Here is a 24,893-nt window from a genome sequence, read left to right on the forward strand (position 1 = left end):
CATATGCTGAGCAGTTGTTGCCTGATTTTCCTTCACTCTGCGGTCCAACTCATCCCAAACCATCTCAATTGGGTTAAGGTCGGGTGATTGTCGAGGCCAGTGATAATCCCACTAAGTGCAAACCAGATGGGATGCCGTATCACTGCAGAAAACTGTGGTAGCTATGCTGGTTAAGTGTGCCTTGGTATTCTAAAATCACAGACAGTGTCACCAGCAAAGCACCCCCACACCATCACACCTCCTCTTCCATGCTTCGCAGTGGGAGCCACACATGAGGAGACCATACGTTCACCTACTCTGCGTCTCATGACAGTTGGAATCAAATTTGGACTCTTCAGACCAAAAGACAGATTTCCACCGGTCTAATGTCCATTGTGTGTGTTTCTTGGCCCAAGCAAGTCTTCTTCTTATTGGTGTCCTTTAGTAGTGGTTTCTTTGCAGCAATTCAACCATGAAGGCTTGATTCACGCAGTCTCCTCTGAAGAGTTGATGTTGAGATTTGTCTGTTACTTGAACTCTTTGAAGCATTTCTTTGGGCTGCAATCTGAGGTGCAGTAAACTCTAATTCATTTATCCTCTGCAGCAGAGGTAACTCTGTCTTCCTTTCCTGTGGCGGTCCTCATGAGAGCCAGTTTCATCATAGCGCTTGATGGTTTTTGTGACTGCACTTGAAGAAACTTTCCGGATTGACTGACATTCATGTCTTAAAGTAATGATGGACTGTCATTTCTCTTTACAATGTAGAAAATAGTAATAATAAATTAAAACCCTTGAATGATTAGGTGTGTTCAAACTTTTGACTGGTACTGTAGCTCTAAAATTGAAAAGCTCAAGTAAACACAATTCAGGGGTATTATTTCAGTGTCTAATACAGGGAGGCTTTGCCAAGGTGTTGATACTTTTGCCAACCCGTTATCAGGACACTCATAATTTATTACACAACAGAGCGAACTTCACGATCAAATACTCTTCATCACCCATAATGATCAGACACTATCTGTGATATCCAGTGGAGAACAGGCCAACAATATAATTAACAAAACTTGGATTAAGTAAGTTTTTCTGAAACTGGATGTATGTTAGCGAATAGTTGCGTACTTCATTGCATTGTTCACGTTTGTATGAGCAAAATATTTTTCTCCCTCTGTTTCTCTCCCTATGTCCCTTCACATAGCGCTACCTGTGTTTCACTGAGGCTACAGAGGTGAAGCCTCCAGAGGACCTGCAGGACCTGGGGGTGAGGTTCCTGCAGCCCTTCGTCAACCTGCTGTCCAAGGCCACCTATTGGTGGATGAACACATTCATCACGGCAGCCCACCGCCGCCCCATAGACCTCAAGGTCATCGGCAAGCTGCCTATCGCTATGCGAGCCCTCACCAACTACCTGAAGCTTCGCAAGGCTTTCGAGAGCCAGAGGGTAAAGGTAGTAATACTACTTTACTTCTCTCACACTGAGCATGTGAGAGAGAGAGAGCGAGAGAGAGAGAGAGAGAGAGAGAGAGAGAGAGGGTAGGGTAAGACACAGAGATAGAGAGATAGGGAGAGGGTAAGACACAGAGATAGAGAGATAGGGAGAGGGTAGGGTAAGACACAGAGATAGAGAGATAGGGAGAGGGTAGGGTAAGAGATAGAGATAGAGAGAGGGTAGGGTTAGAGATAGAGATAAAGAGAGGGTAAGAGATAGAGAGAGATAGTGAGAGGGCAGGGTTAGAGATAGAGAGAGGTAGTGAGAGGGTAGGGTAAGAGATAGAGAGAGAGATAGTGAGAGGGTAGGGTAAGAGATAGAGAGAGATAGTGAGAGGGTAGGGTAAGAGATAGAGAGAGATAGTGAGAGAGTAGGGTTAGAGATAGAGAGAGGGTAAGAGATAGAGAGAGAGATAGTGAGAGGGTAGGGTTAGAGATAAAGAGAGGGTAAGAGATAGAGGGAGAGGGTAGGGTAAGAGATAGATAGAGAGAGAGTAGGGTAAGAGCTAGGGAGAGATAGAGAAGAGGGTAGGGTAAGAGATAGATAGAGAGAGGGGGATAGAGAGAGAGTAGGGTAAGAGATAGATAGAGAGAGAGAGAGAGAGAGAGAGAGAGAGAGAGAGAGAGAGAGAGGTAGGGTAAGAGATAGAGAGATAGTAGGGTAAGAGATAGAGAGAGAAGGTAGGGTAAGAGATAGAGCGAGAGATGGTAGGGTAAGAGATGGAGAGAAAGCTAGAGAAACATGGAGAGAGAAAGAAAGAGAGCGAGACTAACATAATCATAGACCACATGTTCAACCCTTCAACTCACAACTGGCCAAAAACAACAAATTGAAAGCCATGCCCCAAAAAGCCACACCTCTAATATAGTTTTCCAGTGCATTGCATTGTCCAGTGAATTGTAGCATTACCAGCCATGAGTGTATTTGGTAGTGATAGAGAGCTCGTTGTCGAATTCATTCATGTTCTGTCCTGTGGTCTTCAGCTAGTTCCTATTGGAGGTGAATCTTATCGTTACAATTGAACTCTAGAACAATTCTTCAAATATATCAGACAGCCTTAATTTGATGGCAAAGTTTTACCCTAACACAGTGGTGTTATAAATCTCTTGATTTTCAGGCCACATCAGGCCTGCAAGGTATATTATACTAGTGATGTGTAATTCCTATCACAATCCAGAGTTAGTACATCCAAGAGTTGGAATTTTATTCATCCGCAACCTGCATTCAGAATGATTGCCTGGGTTAGGAACATAGCGAGGAGACTACCTAAACCATTTAAACTAACAGGTGCAATAAATCAAACTAACTGATTGAATTAGTTTAGTGAAATGTATGTTATATATCTGTGTGTTGCATAAGATTAATCAATCAATCAATGTACATGCACAGATATTAAAAGCAATCCTAAAATGTCTACCTGCAGTAGAGCATGCTGGGAAATCTGATAATGATGGGCGTGGTTTTGATGGGAACGTTTAACGCTCCAGAGAGTAAAACTGACACAATCACACTCTCACACTCAGCACTGATTATTAACACCAACACTGGGCTTATTTTACACCACTGAGTGTTAATTTCACTCTTAGAGAGTTCATTTTTCTCCTGAATCAACACTAGAAATGTTCCACTGATAAATCAACACGGGGTAACACTGGCCAATTTGCTGTGAGGAAATTAATCTGCTGAGAGAGAGAGAGAGAGAGAGAGAGAGAGAAAGAGAGAGAGAGAGAGAGAGAGAGAGAGAGAGAGAGAGAGAGAGAGAGAGAGAGAGAGAGAGAGAGAGAGAGAGAGAGAGAGAGAGCAGAGAGAAAGAGAGAGAGAGAGAGAGAGAGAGAGAGAGAGAGAGAGAGAGAGAGAGAGAGAGAGAGAGAGAGAGAGAGAGAGAGAGAGAGAGAGAGAGAGAGAGAGAGAGAGAACCCACACCAATTATTGTAAATGTTGATTTATAACATCATGCAAATGTCCCGTATGAATAAGGTCCCTAAAATGACATAAGAGGAGATTAATCTGCAGAGTTTTGCTGTTTGAGAGAGAAGCTTTATAAGGATCAGCTTGAATGTTCCACACAACGACGAATAAATACACTATCAAGCCTCTATATAAGAGCAGATTGCACAATATGTTTGGGTTGATTTGGATGTTCCTCTTGAAGCATGACATCCTGTTTCCATTGCTTTGTGTCATTGTAGCTTGTCAAGTTGGATTGTGTGAAAATGGGAATAGGAATAATTCATTAAAAAGCATTCATTTGAGTTGTTCTCCAATGGCCTGTACTGGTTTGACATCTCAGTTTAATTGCAGCAATGGATCTTCCTGTTAATCATTGTTCTCTATTGTTATAACACTGAACTGTCATATCCCCACTCACACGCACACACTTCCCACTTGTTTTCCATGAAAAGTCGAGTGCGTTCACCCTGCGTGGGGTCAGAGAGTCCCATCGTTCACAGTAGAATGAGAATGACCTTTGCCCCTTTTAGTTTAGTATTCCTGTTCTCCTCTCCTTCATCCCTCTGCTTCATCCTTCCATCTCCCTTATCCTTCTCTCCTGCCAGAAGAAAAACATTTAACCTTTGTGCCCTGCTGTGTGCTACTGTGTCTCGCAGCTTCTGACCGTCTCATTGTCTGCATCTATCAGGCTATTCACAGAGACTGGCTTGGGCCTGGGGTAGTGACCCGAGCATGGGGTGGGTTGAGACAGGTGCAGGGTTAAAACAAGCACATGGGTCTTTACACCGCAGCACTAGCATTATGCAGTCGGAATGATTTTCAGTGGAGTATTTTGTCATGGAACTAGAAAGCCATATAAATGGATACATATTAAATCCATGTTTGGATTTGGGTGAGGTCCAGTGTGTAGAGTGACATCCTATATGAGCCTGAACGCAAGGTGTTGGTAACGGCTTGGTACGTGATGTGTATGTAACTTAGCTTAGCAAATAATTCATGAAGCTCGAACCCAAGACTTCTGGCTTGCCACCCCACCCGACGCGTCGTACCAGTCGGCGCCAAGAGAAAAGCTAGCTATGCGTTGGCGCAAGTAGGGACACTTCAGGCTGAGGAGTGAGTTTCACTCATCCCCATGGGCTACATGTACATGTGTATGTATCCATGAAACTGGAAAGTTTCGGAAGTGAATGTGAATTAACAGAAGCAGAAGAACAAAATTTGGTGTATTTATGTGTCTGCACCTGTGCTCTCTGTATCAAAGAGCCTGACCAGAGAGTGGCTCCAAGCCAGGCCAATCACCCCCTAGAGAGGAGTGGAAAAACTAGGAGTACACACACATCACACACACACAGACACAGAGGCTTCTTTAAGATGGCTTACTAACTAACTCTAAGTGTGTAAACATCACACAACGCATTGTCAGAGGGGTTGACTACAATCAATATTTCAACATTCAAAATGTTTGTCCTTGCAGCGTACATGGAGGGTTTCAACCTTTTGAGATCGGACAAACTATTTGACTGCACACAAACACCTGAATGCCTGAATGCTGGTGTATTGTCAGATCTGAGCCAACTTCTTCTGTGAAGTCCCATTGTGTGATATGCCGATGTCACAGTAGCCTGAGTCATTAAGACTGAAGTCAGGAGATGGTAAATCATTACTAAGGAACCACTGATTGAAAAAGCATGAGAACTACGCACTTCTCTTTCTCCCCTCATTTAAACACTGAATACCATTAAACACTTAATCCTATTAAACACTGAATCCTATTCAACACTGAATTCCATTAAACACTGAATTCCATTCAACACTGAATTCCATTAAACACTGAATCCTATTAAACACTGAATCCTATTCAACACTGAATTCCATTCAACACTTAATGCCATTAAACACTGAATATATATATCTAATTCACTGTATATTAAACAGTGAATTCCATTCAACACTGAATACCATTAAAGACTTAATCCTATTAAACACTGAATCCTATTCAACACTGAATTCCATTCAACACTGAATACCATTAAACACTTAATCCTATTAAACACTGAATCCTATTCAACACTGAATTCCATTCAACACTGAATGCCATTAAACACTGAATATATATATGGAATTCACTGTATATTAAACAGTGAATTCCATTCAACACTGAATACCATTAAACACTTAATCCTATTAAACACTGAATCCTATTCAACACTGAATTCCATTCAACACTGCATGCCATTAAACACTGAATTCCAGGTTCCACAGAGGTTCCTTTTCTGTAGGTGTGATTCTCACTGGCTCCTGATCACATTGGGTATGCAGGTTTTTGTTCCAGCTAATTATCTTTTCATGTTCCTGAATGAATGATGAATGGCCTTGTTTTGCTTGTGGAAAAAAAACACAGGGAATAATTGGAACTTGGGTAGGACTGTACATGGACATTTGACTTTTCACTGTTTTTCCTGATACAACCATGATGTCCTTCCTCTTGCAGAGGCCTCTGGGCTCTATGCCGCAGGGCCCTAAGTGGATTTGGAGGGCCCTATGCCAGGCGTTTGGACGGCCCCTCATCATCAGCATCACCTTCCGCTTCCTGGCTGACCTTCTGGGCTTCGCTGGGCCCCTGTGTATCTCTGGCATCGTCCATCACATCAGCAAGGACAACCGTACCATACAGCCCCCGGTGAGAAGACATTATATGTACACCAGTATGAGGGGAGGATGGCTCGTAGTAATGCCTGGAATGGAGTCAATAGATTGGTATCAACCACATGTTTGATACCATTCCGTTGACTCCATTCTAGGCATTATTATGAGCCGTCCTCATATGTATGCAAGGTTGAATACAACCTTGCATACGTTTGAAAGGTCTATAATTTTTACCCTAGATGCCTTCCACTTATAGGCATGCCTAATTTAGACATTTTTTAACAACATGATGTTTTGCTCCAAATGGATAACTTGAAATAACATAACTTGTTTTTTTTAAATGTGATTATTTATTAACCTAGTGGTTAGATGTATTAGACATATCATGTGAATAAGGCCTCATGTGAAATCATTGTCTAAAGCGCAAGAGATTTTCCTGTCCTGCCAAGCATTCAAAATGTAATGTAAGAGTACTTTTGGGTGTCAGGGAAAATGTATGGAGTAAAAAGTACATTATTTTCATTACGAACATAGTGAAGTTAAAGTAGTCAAAAAGATAAATAGTAAAGTACAGATACCCCCTTAAACTACTTAAGTAGGACTTTAAAATATTTTTTACTTTCCACCACTGCAATTGAGATCTTCCCCCTGTCTGTGTGAGTAGGATACTGACTGGCCGTACTGGGTTTCTCTCGCTGTGCTTTCAGATAAAGCTGCTGGGGGTCTACTTTATCTCCTCTCAAGAGTTCTTGGCGAATGCCTACGTGCTAGCCGTGCTGCTGTTCTTCGCCCTCATCCTGCAGAGAACATTCCTCCAGGCCTCGTATTATGTGGCTATTGAGACCGGCATCAATTTACGAGGGGCTATACAGGTACTGTACTGTAGGCTGATATACAGTAGGGACCACATAGCAAAAATGTGGATCTCTACAGTGTGATCTCTGTAGACTTTCACATACATCACACATTGATCCCTTACGTTTATTCTTATTCTCTATTACTTAGCAACAGCGCTAGAAAAGCATCTGCAGTGTCAATACCTCTATATTGTGCAGTGTGCCTGTCTATTGCAGCTAAGTGTAACCCATAAAGGGTAGGGTCACACATGGTTTTCTATGTTGGGGGTATTATACACGTGTAGCAGAGGGAACTAAGAATGAATGTTGCCAAGCGACATCATATTTTAGGTGAGTTATAGTTAAGGCTATGTCCTCTGGTAACCATGAAAACACAGGTTCATTGATTGGTTTCCCTATGATGCGTCTGGCTGTGTTCTCCTTCCAGACTAAGATCTACAATAAGATCATGCGGCTGTGCACCTCCAACATGTCCATGGGAGGACTGACCGTAGGACAGATTTGTAACCTGGTGGCCATAGATACCAACCAGCTCATGTGGTTCTTCTTCCTCTGTCCCAACCTGTGGGCCATGCCAGTCCAGGTGAGAACTATTCTCTTCTACCCTACTTTACTCTACACTAGTTTACTCAACACTACAATACACTACTCTACTAGATTAGGGCAGGTTCTGTACAGTTTTGTTTTATTCTATTCTATCCGGGTCTATTCAGTTTGGTCCTAGTCTAGTCTACTGTATTAAAGGTAAAGCCAGGATGTTTCTACCCAGGGTAGAAAAAGGAAAGAAGCCCGTCAGGCAGAGAAGAAGCCCCCCATGGAGTTGAAGTAGATTCATGGCATGTTGTATATTCCATCAGAACACTGTGACCTTCAAGTTTATGCTCCCTACCCCATGGCATGTATACGTTTATGCTCCCTACCCCATGGCATGTATAAGTTTATGCTCCCTGCCCCATGCCATGTATAAGTTTATGCTCCCTGCCCCATGCCATGTATAAGTTTATGCTCCCTACCCCATGGCATGTATAAGTTTATGCTCCCTGCCCCATGACATGTATAAGTTTATGCTCCCTGCCCCATGACATGTATAAGTTTATGCTCCCTGCCCCATGACATGTATAAGTTTATGCTCCCTGCCCCATAGCATGTATAAGTTTATGCTCCCTGCCCCATAGCATGTATACGTTTATGCTCCCTGCCCCATAGCATGTATACGTTTATGCTCCCTGCCCCATAGCATGTATACGTTTATGCTCCCTGCCCCATAGCATGTATACGTTTATGCTCCCTGCCCCATAGCATGTATAAGTTTATGCTCCCTGCCCCATAGCATGTATAAGTTTATGCTCCCTGCCCCATAGCATGAATACGTTTATGCTCCCTGCCCCATAGCATGTATACGTTTATGCTCCCTGCCCCATAGCATGTATAAGTTAATGTTAAGCAGTGAGGCTCTCTAATATCCCATCTCTATATCCGTACATGGAAATGGAAGGAAGGTGTTGGGGGTAAAAAAAATAAAAAATAAACGTATTTAGAAATACAGGTATATCAGTTACTGGTTTGATGTTCCCAGACTATTAAATAAAAAGAGGAGTTCTCACAAATGTAATCTTCCAATATATTCTTCCAGGCTTGTTCCAGGCAGCTTTGGTATAGTTCTATCTCCCAGCCTGGAACTACTATCAGTGGTGCAGATACACAACCCTTATGAAGAACACCTGATGGATCAGGGGGACCCAGGGGCCTTTAAAATGGTTTTACTTTTCCTTAGTTTGTCTTCTTGTCCTGCTTTTGTCGTGGGCGTCTTGTTGTTTGCCCAATATACTCGTCTGTCTGTCGGTCAGTCAGTCAGTCAGTCAGTCAGTCTGGTAAGAGAAGTTTCTTTGTTAGTTCAAGCTGAGAGGTCCCTTATCTCTCTCTACCAGGGAGAACGCTGTGTCTCCCGACTCACATTTTCTTTCTTTCTCTCTCTCTCTCTCTCTCTCTCACACTCTCTCTCTTTTCCCTGGTAGAGTAAGATTCCATTTTGTTACCTTTCATTTGTATTCTTCACAATGTGACATTGTGTGCATTTAACAAGAGTAAAAATCCTAGGCCCAAACCACTGTAGAAAACAAGCTTAGAGTAACAGTGTAACAGTGGTTCTGACTGACACTATAGGCACACGGATTAGTTTTAGGGATTAAGTAGAGGAGTGAAGAAGACTTTCTGGGGGGGTTCATAATGCATGAAATTGAAAACGATAAAAGCTAAATGAAATATGTTGGGCTACACTAAGAATACTGTAGCGACTGTCGCCGGGCATGAGTGCTTCGACGACTGTATTTCGCGCTTCGATGACTGTATTCTGGTGGGCGGACCGAAGTGGCGACGTCGACGCGGCGTGACGAGGAATCTGGGGCTCAGGATGTAAACAAACATGGCGGCGCCCTATTCCCGGCTGCGTCCGTATCTGTTAAGACCCCGAAGTATTCCGGTAAGGCGGATTGGGAAGCTTTTCATGCTCAGTTTGAACTGTTAGCTCATTTTAGGGGGTGGTCGGATGAAGAAAGGGCACTGCAGTTGGCTTTATGCCTCACGGATGAAGCTCTGGCCTGTTTGATATTGATTAGCCCCGAGGACAGGCATGATTATGGTGCTTTAGTGGGAGCACTGAGGAGGCGCTATGGACAGTGTGTACAGCCCGGGCTACTGCGCTCCGAACTGCCTCTCTCGGCGGGCATATGCTCACATGCCCCCCTCCGTGCAGAGCGAGCTAGCACGGGACCAGTTCATACAGGCGCTCTCTCCTACGGAGCTGCGCATACAGACCCAGCTGGCTCATCCTGAGTCATTGCAGACAGCCTTGGAGATGGCTTTGGAGAGGGAGCTGGTGGGGGCTGGGGCTTCAGCTGGGGCTTTGGTGGGGGTGCAGGGAGACACACCCTCTGTGCGAGCTGGGGGCAGAGCAGCCCGGAGCCGGAAAAGCCTGCTTGGGTGGCCGAAATGACAAAACTCATTCGTGCTGTGTCGCTACAGGCGGAACGAAACACACGCCCTGGTCCCAGGGTCTGCTGGGGTTGTGGCCAGCCAGGCCATCTGCGCCGAGATTGCCCCATGTCCCCCAGAGCTCAGGAAACGGCTCGGGGTCCGCATAGACCGGGTAGTGCGGACCCCTGGCTTTCTATCCCAACCACCATCATCTTCAGGAGGAGCCCACCGGCACAGACGGGAAGCAAGGCTCCACTTCCCCCAGAAGCAGACGAGGGCAAGCGGATGGAGCCTGTTGTTGTGGTGGGCCGGACCTGTGTTGGGGACTTTTGTCATGTCCCTGTCACTGTGGAGGGGGTGCCCTGCTCCGCCCTGGTGGACACTGGGTCCACAGTAACCCTGGTGAGGCCAGATATTGTGCCAGGTTGGACTCAGTGTGAGCCTACAACTGTGCAGCTCCGCACAGTCACAGGTGAGCTGGCACCCATGAAAGGGAAGGGAATAATGACTCTGACAGTAGGGGGCAGGACTGTGCGTCATCCTGTGTGGGTGGCGGCTGTGCAGGACCCGTGTATCCTGGGGTTGGACTTTCTTAGGAGCACAGGCTGCCAGTTAGACCTAAATAGGGGCACACTGAGCTTCCAGGGAGGGACGGAAGTCACCATGGCCCCCCCTAATGTCACATTCACTCAACCCAACAAACCCTTTACTCCAACAGTTAAAGCAGCAGAGACTCATGGCTGCGCCCCCTCCCCCACAGCTGTGTGTGACTTTTCCCCAGTCCCCCTGTCACCTACGGCGGTGTGTTACATTCCCCCAGCTACCTCCATGACACAGCCCTCTGTGAGCCGGGCCGCACCCCCAGCCCAGCTACCCCAGATGGGAGAGGAGAGGACACTGTCTGCAGTGAGGGAGATATGGGGGAGGAACTGTGTTGGTCTTGACCCCGAGCAGCAGGAACGGTTGTGGCAGTTGCTGTTTGAATTCAGAGACAGCTTTGCGTTGAGTGAGGAAGAGGTGGGTAAGACTCATCTGGTGCAGCATGAGATCGACACAGGTGATGCTCGACCCATCAAGATGCGTCCCCGCCGTATCCCGCTGGCACGCCAGGAGGCGGCAGACAAGGCTGTGTTGGAGATGCAGCGGGCAGACTTCATTGAGCCCTCAGACAGCCCCTGGGCGGCGCCAGTCGTCATGGTTCCGAAGAAGGGGGGCAAGCTGAGGTTCTGTGCGGACTACAGGCGGCTGAATGAGGTAACTAGGAAGGACTCATACCCCATACCACGTATCGATGAGTCGCTGGACCTGGTTAGGGGTCCTCCTGGTTCTCCTCACTAGACCTCCGCAGTGGCTACTGGCAGGTGCCCCTCTCCCCAGAGGCCAGAGCCAAAACTGCGTTCTCCACTAACAGAGGACACTGGCAGTTCAAGGTCCTGTGCTTTGGCCTGTGCAACGCTCCAGCTACTTTTGAGCGTTTGATGGACAGGGTGCTGGATGGCATCCCCCGACAGCAGTGTCTGGTATACCTCGATGACATCCTGGCCCATGGCAGCTCCTTCCAGTCAGCCCTGGGGGCGCTACGGCGTGTGCTGGAGAGGGTGGCTGCCGCAGGTCTGAAGCTCCACCCCGAGAAGTGCCACTTCATGAGGAGAGAGGTGTCCTTCTTGGGCCACCGAATGGGGAAGGAGGGGATCAGCACCATGGAGGACAAGGTAGGGGCTGTCAGAGACTGGCCCACCCCCACCGACCAGCGTCAGCTGAAGAGCTTCCTGGGCCTGGCCTCGTACTACAGGAGGTTTGTACGGGGCTTCTCAAGCGTTGCTGCTCCACTGAACCGCCTGCTGCCGAAGGACAAGGCTTTCACTTGGACAGTGGAGTGTGAGGAGGCGTTCAACACCCTCAAACGTGCACTGATCGAGGCCCCGTGCTCGCCCCCTGACCTCACCTTGCCCTTTATCCTGGACACAGACGCGAGCAATGTGGGCATGGGTGGGGTGCTGGCCCAGGTGGGGCCAGAGGGGAGAGAGTGGTGGCGTACTTCAGCAAAACATTTGACAAACATGAGCGCCGCTACTGTGTCACCCGGCGGGAGCTCTTGGCTGTTGTGGCTTCCGTCAAACACTTCAAGTACTACCTGGGTGGTCTGCCCTTTACTGTAAGGGCTGACCACTCTGCTCTCCAGTGGCTCATGTCTTTCAGAGAGCCAGAGGGGCAGGTGGCACGCTGGTTGGAGGAGCTTCAGCCGTATGACTTCACGGTGGTGCACAGGGCAGGGGCACGCCACTCCAACGCCGACGCCATGTCCCGTCGGCCCTGTACTGCAGACGGCTGCCGCCACTGTGAACGGAGAGAGGGACGGGAGAGAGAGCTGCGGGCAGAGGAGGGTGTCTGTGCCACAGTGTGTCGGGCGGCGGGCCTGTCTGCTGTGAGCTGCAGACTGTCGACGTGGCTGAATGGCGGCAGCAGCAGGGACGGGACACAGACCTACAGCCAGTGCTACAGTGGGTAGAGGTGCAGGTGAGGCCACCATGGGAAGAGGTGACAGCGCTCTCACTCGCGACCAAAGGGTTGTGGTCGAAGTTTGAGAGACTGCGGCTGGCTGATGGCGTGCTACAGCGGGCATGGAAGGAGTCAGCTACGGGAGAGGAGAGGTGGCAGGTGGTGGTCCCAAAAGCATTGCAGGAGGCTGTGCTCCAGAGTACTCATGGGGGGGTGGGGACTGGACACTTTGGGGTCACAAAAACACTGCGCCGTCTCCGTCAGGGCTTCTACTGGGGGCAGCACAAGAGGGATGTGGAGGACTTTTGTCACCGCTGTGACAACTGCACAGCGAGAAAGGGCCCCCCAGGCCGCTCTCATGCTCAGCTCCAACAGTTCCCAGTGGGGGCTCCCATGGAGAGGGTGGGAGTGGATGTAGTTGGGCCGTTCCCCACCACAGACAGTGGAAACCGCTGGGTGCTCACGGCCATGGACTATTTCACAAAATGGCCCGAGGCCTATGCCCTGCCTGACCAGGAGGCAGAGACCATCGTCGACGCCCTGACAGCGGGGATGTTCAGCAGGTTTGGAGCTGCAGAGTCCATCCACAGCGACCAAGGCAGAAACTTTGAGTCCCGTGTGTTCGCCACCATGTGTGAGAGGCTGGGTATGCACAAGACCCGCACTACTCCTCTCCATCCTCAAAGTGATGGCCTTGTGGAGCGCTTCAACAAAACGCTTGGACAGCAGCTGGCCATCGTCTCTTCCAAACACCAGCGTGACTGGGACAAGCACCTGCCTATGGTCCTCATGGCATGCCGCTCCGCCGTCCAAGACTCCACCTCCTGCACGCCTGCCCTCCTCATGCTGGGGAGAGATCCGCACCCCTGCGGAGATGGCGTTGGTCGGCCCCTGGATAGCCCTCATGTTCCTCCGGGGCCGGAGTATGCCCGGAGACTCCAGGACCGCCTGGAGACAGCCCACACCTTCGCCAGAGAGCAGCTGGTGAATGCAGGTGTGAGGCAGAAAGGAACTATGACGTGCACACCCGGGAAGGCACTTTGTGGCTGGGGAGCTGGTCTGGGTCTACAGCCCCTAAGGAAAAAAGGCAGATGCCCCAAGTTGGACAGTCACTGGGTGGGACCCTGCAGTGTCCTGGAGAGGGTAGGGGAGGTGGTGTACCGGGTGCAGCTTCCTCCCAGGGGAGAAAGGTGGCACTGCACCGGGACAGGTTAGCCCCATACAGAGGGGCCTCTTCTCCCCAAACCCCAGGAACCCCCACAATTCCCTCTCTGGCAATGACATTCTCCAGGCACCCACCCTCAGGTGCCGCAGAAAAGGCTCCAGACAGCCCACTCCCCCTGTCTCCCCCCCTGTGTCACCGCGTGGTTCCCCAGAGCCACGGACTGTATTACCCGTTCCCGCTTCCTTGTCCCCCATATCCCTGCCTTCATCCCCTGGTTTCCAGAGGGGCACTCTGCGACCATCACGGCCACGCAGGCAAAGGAGACCTCCGGGTCGCTTCAGAGACTTTGTTTGTTCCCTCGGGGACGAGGGACTTTGTGGTGGGGGGGCTGTGTAGCGACCCGCACAGACAGCTGTGTGTTATGTGTTAGGCTAGGAGGTGGTTGTGTTGTACTGACCAGTACCCGGTGTTCGCGGGGTCCGACATGTCAATCAACCTGCTATCTGCCAATCACGGGAATGCCTGGAATGTTCTGATGCCGGGCATCCTGGTGGTTGGCGGAGTGGCGTGGAGGGGGGTTGGGCAGGGGGGTGGAGCATTGGAAGTTAAGACCAGGTTCAGCCTTTGTTCTCTCTCTCTTACGTCTGGGCTTCACAAGAGAAGGTCACGATTGGCTTGTGGGTTATCTGTCATCTATTTGGCGTGTGCTACGGCCCAAACAGTAGCCTGTGTAAAGTTGGTTTAATAAACCGTCAATTCGCAAACTCAAGCCTCTGTCTGGACAATTGTTCATTTATGATCTAGTCAGGTCATTACAATACTTTAGGAAGTTTAGTTGAACTATTTGTTCCTGTCCAAACGAGGGGAGAATGAACGGGTGAATCCATGTCAGAAAACAATTTACTACTGGATGTGTTTTACATGAATGGTTTTCTCAGCTCAGGCACGTGTGTTTCCATACCAACCCCTCTGACTTACAGCGTTGACAATATGTTGATTCTTGCCTCGTATTTCAAAGGCATAGAGTAGTTAGTTGTAACTACAATTATTCAGCAGCATTACTACGCCTCTGATCCTCCTTCGCTATAAATCTCTCCTCTTTTTGTGCATAAGGCCAATTCCAAGGAGTTCAACAGATGTCAAGAGAGTCCATTTTCCAATATAATGTTCCAGGCAGCCTTGGTGACACATATTTATATTTTTGGTCCTCTATAATTTAATTTCCCTTTTTCATTTGATTCACTTGTTCAAGAAACCAGCATATTTTTTGTGCCCAAGTCCTATTCCAAAGAGTTCAATACCATTTTCAAGATTGGTTCTCTTAATGTGGACAATCTAATAAAAAGCAAACATTTGACACACACACAAATAGTTAGAAAGGTGCTAAATAACAGAAAAGTAAACTTGTGAAAACATAAAGAATGTTGCACACTCCCACACTCCCAATGAGTTATTGGGTATCACCAACATTTTAGCACACAGGGCCTTCTTCGGGGTTACATAATGAGATTTAAGGTTTTACAACCATACTGGATACCAATGACCCCGTCAAGAGGTTCAGACCTCTACGTGTGAAGGTGTTGGACTCATAGACACAGGGCTGACCCCGTCAAGAGGTTCAGACCTCTACGTGTGAAGGTGTTGGACTCATAGACACAGGGCTGACCCCGTCAAGAGGTTCAGACCTCTACGTGTGAAGGTGTTGGACTCATAGACACAGGGCTGACCCCGTCAAGAGGTTCAGACCTCTACGTGTGAAGGTGTTGGACTCATAGACACAGGGCTGCAGGTTTAAGTCTCACTCTGGCTACTTCCTAAATCTGCTCTGGTCTTCTAACATAGCATTACAATCCATTCTAATTCTAGCCAGATCCCTTTCATCTGTTTTTCCCTGTAGTCACTGTCAGTTTAAAAGCCTTTGTTAAGGCTTAAAGTGCAAGTGATAGAAAACACCAAATATCAGTTGACATAGTGTAATATACAGTTAAATATTCACTATTAGCAATTGATGATTTTATTTTTTAACAATTGAACAATAAAGTGATGTGTATATATATATATATTTGCTGCAGCATACTGTGGATGTGGTGCATTGTGGAGAAATATTGTGGGAGGAGAAAGAATCGCTGACTAATTAACATATTTTAAGGCGTGCCGTGTAAGTGGCTATATTTGTTTCACCCATTAGTGAGAGTCGTGTACCAATGTAAGTGATATGTGGCAGTAGTTCCCTGACAATTTGTTGTATGTATATATGAAACAGATCAGAGTGGTAGCAGGTCTTAAACCTTTTACTGGTGACCTATTTGTGACCGACTGCCTCGATTTGGTCTGATGTAGTACAATTTTAAGTGGTGTTTTTTTAAATTGGATAAAAGTAGAGACTCAGAGCTAGAAAATGTTGCAATAAAAACGACTTTCTGACTAAATTAGAAACTTATGTCTGAAAATGTAGCTAGACTCTTATACATAGATAAACGCTTCACGGCAGACTGGAACCATTTAACTCTGTTTTGTTTGTAGCATCTTGTTTGGCAGCTGTTGTGTCAAGAGCAGTCGCACTTCGGTCTGCAGGTGGTATAACTTTTCATTACATTTCATTACATTTCATTATAGTACAACGGTTTGATTTGTCTAATCTTAGCAATTTCTTCTTAGCTAGCTACATAGCCGTGTTTGTATCATAGATAATTGCGTAATTATCGTATTTCGTCGTCCTAACGTAGTCTACACTGCTATCTGCCCAGCAGCTAGCCAGCTAGCTAACGTCCACCGTCTACCGTATAGCAGCACTGTAGAAACTATTACCCTCAACTGAACGACTTGATTAGTGTAGTGTTAGCTAGCTACATAGTTGTCTTTGCTGTCTTCGTATCCAAGATAATTGTGTAGTTTAGAGTGTGTAGTTTTAGAGTGATTATCTTAATTTACCGAGGTTAGCTAGCCAGCTATTTGTCGTCCTTAACGTAGGAGACACTGCTAGCTAGCCAACAGCTAGCCAACGAATAGAACTTAACAACCCGGTCGCATTCCGCCTCGCTCCACAGGTAGTATCACATTTTCATTTCATTTCATTACAGTACAACGGTTTGATTTGTTTGATCGTAGCTAGCTACATAGCTAGCTACATAGCCGTCTCTGTATCAAAGATAATTGTGTAGTCTAGAGCGATTTTCTAGGTTACCTAGCCAGCTATTGTCGTTCTTTTAACGCAACGTAACGTAATCAACACTGCTAGCTAGCCAGCTAGCCCCCAAATCAACAACGCAGCCACTGCCAGCTAGCCTACAAAGTCAACAACGCAGCCACTGCCAGCTAGCCTACTTCAGCAGTACTGTATCATTTTTAATAATTTTAGTCAATAAGATTCTTGCTACGTAAGCTCAACTTTCTGAACATTCGAGACGTGTAGTCCACTTGTCATTCCAATCTCCTTTGCATTAGCGTAGCCTCTTCTGTAGCCTGTCAACTATGTGTCTGTCTATCCCTGTTCTCTCCTCTCTGCACAGACCATACAAACGCTCCACACCGCGTGGCCGCGGCCACCCTAATCTGGTGGTCCCAGCGCGCACGACCCACGTGGAGTTCCAGGTCTCCGGTAGCCTCTGGAACTGCCGATCTGCGGCCAACAAGGCAGAGTTCATCTCAGCCTATGCCTCCCTCCAGTCCCTCGACTTCTTGGCACTGACGGAAACATGGATCACCACAGATAACACTGCTACTCCTACTGCTCTCTCTTCGTCCGCCCATGTGTTCTCGCACACCCCGAGAGCTTCTGGTCAGCGGGGTGGTGGCACCGGGATCCTCATCTCTTACCCATCTGTCTATCGCCTCCTTTGAATTCCATGCTGTCACAGTTACCAGCCCTTTCAAGCTTAACATCCTTACCATTTATCGCCCTCCAGGTTCCCTCGGAGAGTTCATCAATGAGCTTGATGCCTTGATAAGCTCCTTTCCTGAGGACGGCTCACCTCTCACAGTTCTGGGCGACTTTAACCTCCCCACGTCTACCTTTGACTCATTCCTCTCTGCCTCCTTCTTTCCACTCCTCTCCTCTTTTGACCTCTCCCTCTCACCTTCCCCCCCTACTCACAAGGCAGGCAATACGCTCGACCTCATCTTTACTAGATGCTGTTCTTCCACTAACCTCATTGCAACTCCCCTCCAAGTCTCCGACCACTACCTTGTATCCTTTTCCCTCTCGCTCTCATCCAACACTTCCCACACTGCCCCTACTCGGATGGTATCGCGCCGTCCCAACCTTCGCTCTCTCTCCCCCGCTACTCTCTCCTCTTCCATCCTATCATCTCTTCCCTCTGCTCAAACCTTCTCCAACCTATCTCCTGATTCTGCCTCCTCAACCCTCCTCTCCTCCCTTTCTGCATCCTTTGACTCTCTATGTCCCCTATCCTCCAGGCCGGCTCGGTCCTCCCCTCCCGCTCCGTGGCTCGACGACTCATTGCGAGCTCACAGAACAGGGCTCCGGGCAGCCGAGCGGAAATGGAGGAAAACTCGCCTCCCTGCGGACCTGTCATCCTTTCACTCCCTCCTCTCTACATTTTCCTCTTCTGTCGCTGCTGCTAAAGCCACTTTCTACCACTCTAAATTCCAAGCATCTGCCTCTAACCCTAGGAAGCTCTTTGCCACCTTCTCCTCCCTCCTGAATCCTCCTCCCCCTCCCCCCTCCTCCCTCTCTGCAGATGACTTCGTCAACCATTTTGAAAAGAAGGTCGACGACATCCGATCCTCGTTTGCTAAGTCAAACGACACCGCTGGTTCTGCTCACACTGCCCTACCCTGTGCTCTGACCTCTTTCTCCCCTCTCTCTCCAGATGAAATCTCGCGTCTTGTGACGGCCGGCCGCCCAACAACCTGCCCGCTTGACCCTATCCCCTCCTCTCTTCTCCAGACCATTTCCGGAGACCTTCTCCCTTACCTCACCTCGCTCATCAACTCATCCCTGACCGCTGGCTACGTCCCTTCCGTCTTCAAGAGAGCGAGAGTTGCACCCCTTCTGAAAAAACCTACACTCGATCCCTCCGATGTCAACAACTACAGACCAGTATCCCTTCTTTCTTTTCTCTCCAAAACTCTTGAACGTGCCGTCCTTGGCCAGCTCTCCCGCTATCTCTCTCAGAATGACCTTCTTGATCCAAATCAGTCAGGTTTCAAGACTAGTCATTCAACTGAGACTGCTCTTCTCTGTATCACGGAGGCGCTCCGCAATGCTAAAGCTAACTCTCTCTCCTCTGCTCTCATCCTTCTAGACCTATCGGCTGCCTTCGATACTGTGAACCATCAGATCCTCCTCTCCACCCTCTCCGAGTTGGGCATCTCCGGCGCGGCCCACGCTTGGATTGCGTCCTACCTGACAGGTCGCTCCTACCAGGTGGCGTGGCGAGAATCCGTCTCCTCACCACGTGCTCTCACCACTGGTGTCCCCCAGGGCTCTGTTCTAGGCCCTCTCCTATTCTCGCTATACACCAAGTCACTTGGCTCTGTCATAACCTCACATGGTCTCTCCTATCATTGCTATGCAGACGACACACAATTAATCTTCTCCTTTCCCCCTTCTGATGACCAGGTGGCGAATCGCATCTCTGCATGTCTGGCAGACATATCAGTGTGGATGACGGATCACCACCTCAAGCTGAACCTCGGCAAGACGGAGCTGCTCTTCCTCCCGGGGAAGGACTGCCCGTTCCATGATCTCGCCATCACGGTTGACAACTCCACTGTGTCCTCCTCCCAGAGCGCTAAGAACCTTGGCGTGATCCTGGACAACACCCTGTCGTTCTCAACTAACATCAAGGCGGTGGCCCGTTCCTGTAGGTTCATGCTCTACAACATCCGCAGAGTACGACCCTGCCTCACACAGGAAGCGGCGCAGGTCCTAATCCAGGCAATTGTCATCTCCCGTCTGGATTACTGCAACTCGCTGTTGGCTGGGCTCCCTGCCTGTGCCATTAAACCCCTACAATTCATCCAGAACGCCGCAGCCCGTCTGGTGTTCAACCTTCCCAAGTTCTCTCACGTCACCCCGCTCCTCCGCTCTCTCCACTGGCTTCCAGTTGAAGCTCGCATCCGCTACAAGACCATGGTGCTTGCCTACGGAGCTGTGAGGGGAACGGCACCTCAGTACCTCCAGGCTCTGATCAGGCCCTACACCCAAACAAGGGCACTGCGTTCATCCACCTCTGGCCTGCTCGCCTCCCTACCACTGAGGATGTACAGTTCCCGCTCAGCCCAGTCAAAACTGTTCGCTGCTCTGGCCCCCCAATGGTGGAACAAACTCCCTCACGACGCCAGGACAGCGGAGTCAATCACCACCTTCCGGAGACACCTGAAACCCCACCTCTTTAAGGAATACCTAGGATAGGATAAAGTAATCCTTCTCACCCCCCCCCCCTTAAAAGATTTAGATGCACTATTGTAAGGGAGGGAGGGGGGGGGAGGGGGAGGAGGATTCAAGAGGGAGGAGAAGGTGGCAAAGAGCTTCCTAGGGTTAGAGGCAGATGCTTGGAATTTAGAGTGGTAGAAAGTGGCTTTAGCAGCAGAGACAGAGGAGGAAAATGTAGAGAGGAGGGAGTGAACGGATGCCAGGTCCACAGGGAGGCGAGTTTTCCTCCATTTCCGCTCGGCTGCCCGGAGCCCTGATAGACGGGATACTCTGTCTGTTCCTTCCTAACCCTCGTTGCATCTGCTGTTGCTAACTCAACGGCTAGGAGGTATCACTTCTGTAGTGAATAAGAGTTCAAAGTTCATACCATTCGCAACCAAAGCTCACGCTGATGTTGGCTTCGTTCTGTAGTTATTATCTGAACTATTCTGACATAGGACCGTCGCCCCCACATCTTCGGAACAGGAAGTTCTGTTGTCATCAAGGCTTCATATAGGAAGGGAGAAGAGGGCATGTTTGAAAGGTTTTATAGCCCATGTCCCTTCACAGAGGTGGGCCACTGAGTGAGCAGCCCTAACTTATGAAAACCCACATCTCACATTTTAGAAGCTAAAATCACATTTCATCCCATTACAAATAATTTCATTTTCAAACATTTAAATTGAACAACAATTCCATGTGAATCCGATAACTCTGATGTGTAGACTTTCCACTGTAGAATTTGTCATCTTATAATTGATGAGAATGTCTCAGATGACAACCGAACTGACATCATATTCATTAAGTACCACCGCATATGTTCAATTGTTCGGATTACCAGAATATAGTTAATTTCCCACCACCTACTGATGTTCCCAGAATCTCTATGTTAACCAAGTTTTTTTAAAAACGTAACCTCAGTAGGTTAGAGAGAGGAAAAAAAGGGGGAAGGGGAATTTATGACTGTCATAAACCTATCCCCCACGCCAACATCATGACACTAGTATGAAATGTCACATCCATCTCCATCACTTAGTGCTGTACCCCTCCCCCTCACTGTGAATCCTGGGGATGTGTGTATCAAGCTGTCACCATGAGGATGCCAGGACATACAGGACAGGAGCCAAGGCCAGGTGGAGGAACACAACACATTAATCATCCATCAAGATATCCTTATATCACAATTAAATCATAATTTATTAGCATTACCATACAGATGCCAAGACAGGACAGGAGCCAAGGCCAGGTGAATGAACTCAACATGACTAATCCATCATGTTCAATGCAGTTTCTGTGGTGAAGAATGCAATTAATACAGGCATACAGGCTGGAAAGGTCTCATGATTCACCATGTTTTTGTGAAGGACGAAGCATTGGTTTTAAAAACCTCACACTCTCTCCTGAATGTTTGTGCAGGGACACAGTGTGTGTGTGGATGTGCAGGGTCTGTCTTGTGATTACAGTGCATTCTGAAAGTATTCAGACCCCTTGACTTTTTCCACAATTTGTTACATTACAGCCTTAAATGTACGCACCCAAACTTTTACTCAGGAACAGACATATAACACGACAGGAACAGCGTCAGCACACGGGTAAATAAGGACATATGACAAAGAATCCCGAAGCAGGGAACAGAGCTAGGAAACAGACAGATATAGTGAAGGAAATTACACAAGAAATTGAGTCAATGTGAGTCGAATGAGCGCTGATGCGCGTGACGGGGAAAAGCAGGGGAAAAGCGTACTGAAATTGGCTTGAGTGCGTAATGTTGGGGAGTCTGGCGCCCTCGAGAGCCAGAGGAAGGAAGAGCGGTAGCAGACGTGACACCATAGGGATGGTGCCATAGGGATGGTGCCAGGTCTTGTCCAGACGTGACGCTTGTCATTCAGGGCAAAGAGTTCAATCTTGATTTCATCAGTCCAGAGAATCTTGTTTTTCATGGTCTGAGAGTCTTTTAGGTGCCTTGTGTGTAGATTGGTATTGTGTGTAGATTGGTATTGTGTGTAGATTGGTATTGTGTGTAGATTGGTATTGTGTGTAGATTGGTATTGTGTGTAGATTGGTATTGTGTGTAGATTGGTATTGTGTGTAGATTGGTATTGTGTGTAGATTGATGAGGATTTTTATTTATTTAATCCATTTTAGAAAAAGGCTGTAACATAACAAAATGTGGAAAAAGTCAAGAGGTCTGAATACTTTCCGAATGCACTGTAATTCTGTCTTTAAATCCACATCCAGATAATTCCATACCAGTTTCCTCATTCATTCACATCTCCTACGTCTCTGTTATTATTCAACACATTAATCTCATCTCCTACAGGGCGACGGTCATTTAATTCCGTTACCTTTGCCTTCTTGGGTACAGGAACAATGGTGGCCATCTTAAAGCAGGTGGGGACAGCAGACTGTGATAGGGAGATATTGAATATGTCCATAAACACTCCAGCCAGATGGTCTGCACATGCTTTAAGGACGCGGCTAGGGATGTCAACTGGGCTGGCAGCCTTGCGAGGGTTAACACGTTTAAATGCCTTACTCACATCAGCCACAGAGAAGGAGAGCCCACAGTCCTTGGTAGTGGGCCACGTCGGTGGCACTGTATTATCCTCAAAGCGGGCAAAGAAAGTGTTTAGTTTGTCTGGAAGCAAGACGTCGGTGTCCGTGACGTGGCTGGTTTTCTTTTTGTAGTTCATGATTGTCTGTAGACCCTGCTACTACGTCTTGTGTCTGAGCCGTTGAATTGCGGCTCCACTTTGTCTCTATACTGACATTTCGCTTGTTTGATTGCCTTGCGGAGGGAATAACTATACTGTTTGTATTCGGCCATAATCCCAGTCACATTTCTATGGTTAAATGTGGTGGTTTGCGCTTTCAGTTTTGCACGAATGCTGCCGTCTATCCACGGTTTATGGTTAGGGTAGGTTTTAGTAGTCACAGTGGGCATAATATCTCCTATGCACTTCCTTATAAACTCACTCAGCAAATCAGTGTAAACGTCTATATTATTCTCTGATGCAACCAGGAACATGTCCCAGTCCGCGTGATCAAAACAATCTTGAAGCGTGGATTCCGATTGGTCAGACCAGCGTTGAATAGTTCTTAACACGGCTACATCCTGTTTGAGTTTCTGCCTATAGGAAGGGAGGAGCAAAATGGAGTCGTGGAGGGCGGGGGAGGGCTTTGTATTCATCGTGGAAGTTAGTAATCTCATCTCCTACCACTCTCTGTCATTATTCAACACTGTAGTCTCATCTCCTACCGCTCTGTCATTATTCAACACCGTAGTCTCATCTCCTACCACTCTGTCATTATTCAACACAGTAGTCTCATCTCCTACCACTCTCTAGTTAATTGCATATTGAGTGAGTGAGTGAGTGAGTGAGTGAGTGAGACATGTTCCATTCTCAATCAGGCATACAATCAAATATTTTCCCTGATCTCAATATTTCCAAGGTTTAAAAACCCGGAACTAGTTTGTGTATTGTATTGTCCAGATCATTGTGGGGGTGATTCTACTCTACTACCTCCTGGGGATCAGTGCCTTGATCGGGGCCACAGTCATCGCTGTCCTGGCCCCTGTCCAGTACTTTGTGGCCACCAAGCTGTCCCAAGCACAGAAGAGCACTCTGGTAAGTAATATGCCATTTAGCAGACTTTTTTTGTGATTTATAGCTAGGCATGCATACGTATTACTTAAAGGTGGTCCCAGGAATCAAACCCACTGTCTTGGCATTGGAAGGACCATGCACTACCAACTGTGCTACAGTAGCACCCGTCATTAAGCAATTAGCTTTTTGATAAACAGCGTTCTGTGTGGACTGTAACATAGCACTGTTCAGAGGACACCAACCATCTAACAACCTGTGTGTAGACTGTTCCATATCTTCCTTGTGGAAGAGATTAGAATAGATGTCATACCGCTGAATTATGTTATGTGATCCTTTGACAGCATGCGCGCATGCACACACACATCTTCAGCTAAAACTCATGGATAACCTTCGGTTTCCTACTGATCATTTTTTTGAATCGATTGTTATGAACAATTATTATTTTTCAACCATAATCATTCATCACAAAATATGTCTTTGAGTTTTGTTTGCTTCTCTCTCCAATGTCCCACTGCTCATTCCCATAATGCCATGCTGTCAAATGGTAACACTTTGCTTGACTCTCTGTGTTGTAACAAGTTATGAAACGTTCATAACCATGTCATAATATGTAATAACAGCAGACATAACTTGTCATAATATGGTCCTGATACTGTCATGATGACCCAGATATTCACACCTGTTGTGGCATATATTGCGTTATTTTATGGCTGGTTATGACACCTACAAAAGAGTGTCAAAACCTACATTTATTCAAACGTGTTTGAAAGTTTGTTTCTTAAATCTTTGTTGTTGTTGTTGTAATGAATTCTTTACAGTCATGTTTCTTTCATCATATAAATAACTTGTAGAAAATACACTTTATGACACTGTCAAGAAGCATTATGACATCATAATCATATAAGCCAGATAGGCCTGTCACGTACATGCCCTTATATCAGTCATCAGTCAGAAAGAGGGTGTCTTATCCTTCTCCTGAAATCTGCTCCTGCATTCATCCTCCCCAACTTGAACCCTGAGTGGTCATCCTCCCCAACTTGAACCCTGAGTGGTCATCCTCCCCAACTTGAACCCTGAGTGGTCATCCTCCCCAACTTGAACCCTGAGTGGTCATCCTCCCCAACTTGAACCCTGAGTGGTCATCCTCCCCAACTTGAACCCTGAGTGGTCATCCTCCCCAAATTGAACCCTGAGTGGTCATCCTCCCCAACTTGAACCCTGAGTGGTCATCCTCCTCAACTTGAACCTGAGTGGTCATCCTCCCCAACTTGAACCCTGAGTGGTCATCCTCCTCAAATGTAACCCTGAGTGGTCATCCTCCCCAACTTGAACCCTGAGTGGTCATCCTCCC

The 24,893-nt window shown here is 47.5% G+C and overlaps 1 protein-coding gene across 3 annotated transcripts in view; it reads left to right on the plus strand.

Moving 5' to 3' along the window:
* The window catches only part of LOC115144802 (ATP-binding cassette sub-family C member 8-like), a 165,653-nt gene that overhangs the window by 31,567 nt on the left and 109,193 nt on the right, over window positions 1-24,893 (plus strand). For 2 of the 3 annotated variants that reach the window (XM_065002992.1, XM_065002994.1), the window contains exons 5-9: window positions 1,175-1,423; window positions 5,907-6,095; window positions 6,769-6,933; window positions 7,346-7,501; window positions 23,429-23,563. In XM_065002992.1, the coding sequence (XP_064859064.1) occupies window positions 1,175-1,423; window positions 5,907-6,095; window positions 6,769-6,933; window positions 7,346-7,501; window positions 23,429-23,563 (894 nt within the window). The remainder of the gene's footprint in view (window positions 1-1,174; window positions 1,424-5,906; window positions 6,096-6,768; window positions 6,934-7,345; window positions 7,502-23,428; window positions 23,564-24,893) is intronic. The other variant, XM_065002993.1, reaches the window with a different exon arrangement.

Source organism: Oncorhynchus nerka, linkage group LG17 (genome assembly GCF_034236695.1).
Source record: "Oncorhynchus nerka isolate Pitt River linkage group LG17, Oner_Uvic_2.0, whole genome shotgun sequence".
Taxonomy (NCBI): Eukaryota; Metazoa; Chordata; class Actinopteri; order Salmoniformes; family Salmonidae; genus Oncorhynchus; species Oncorhynchus nerka.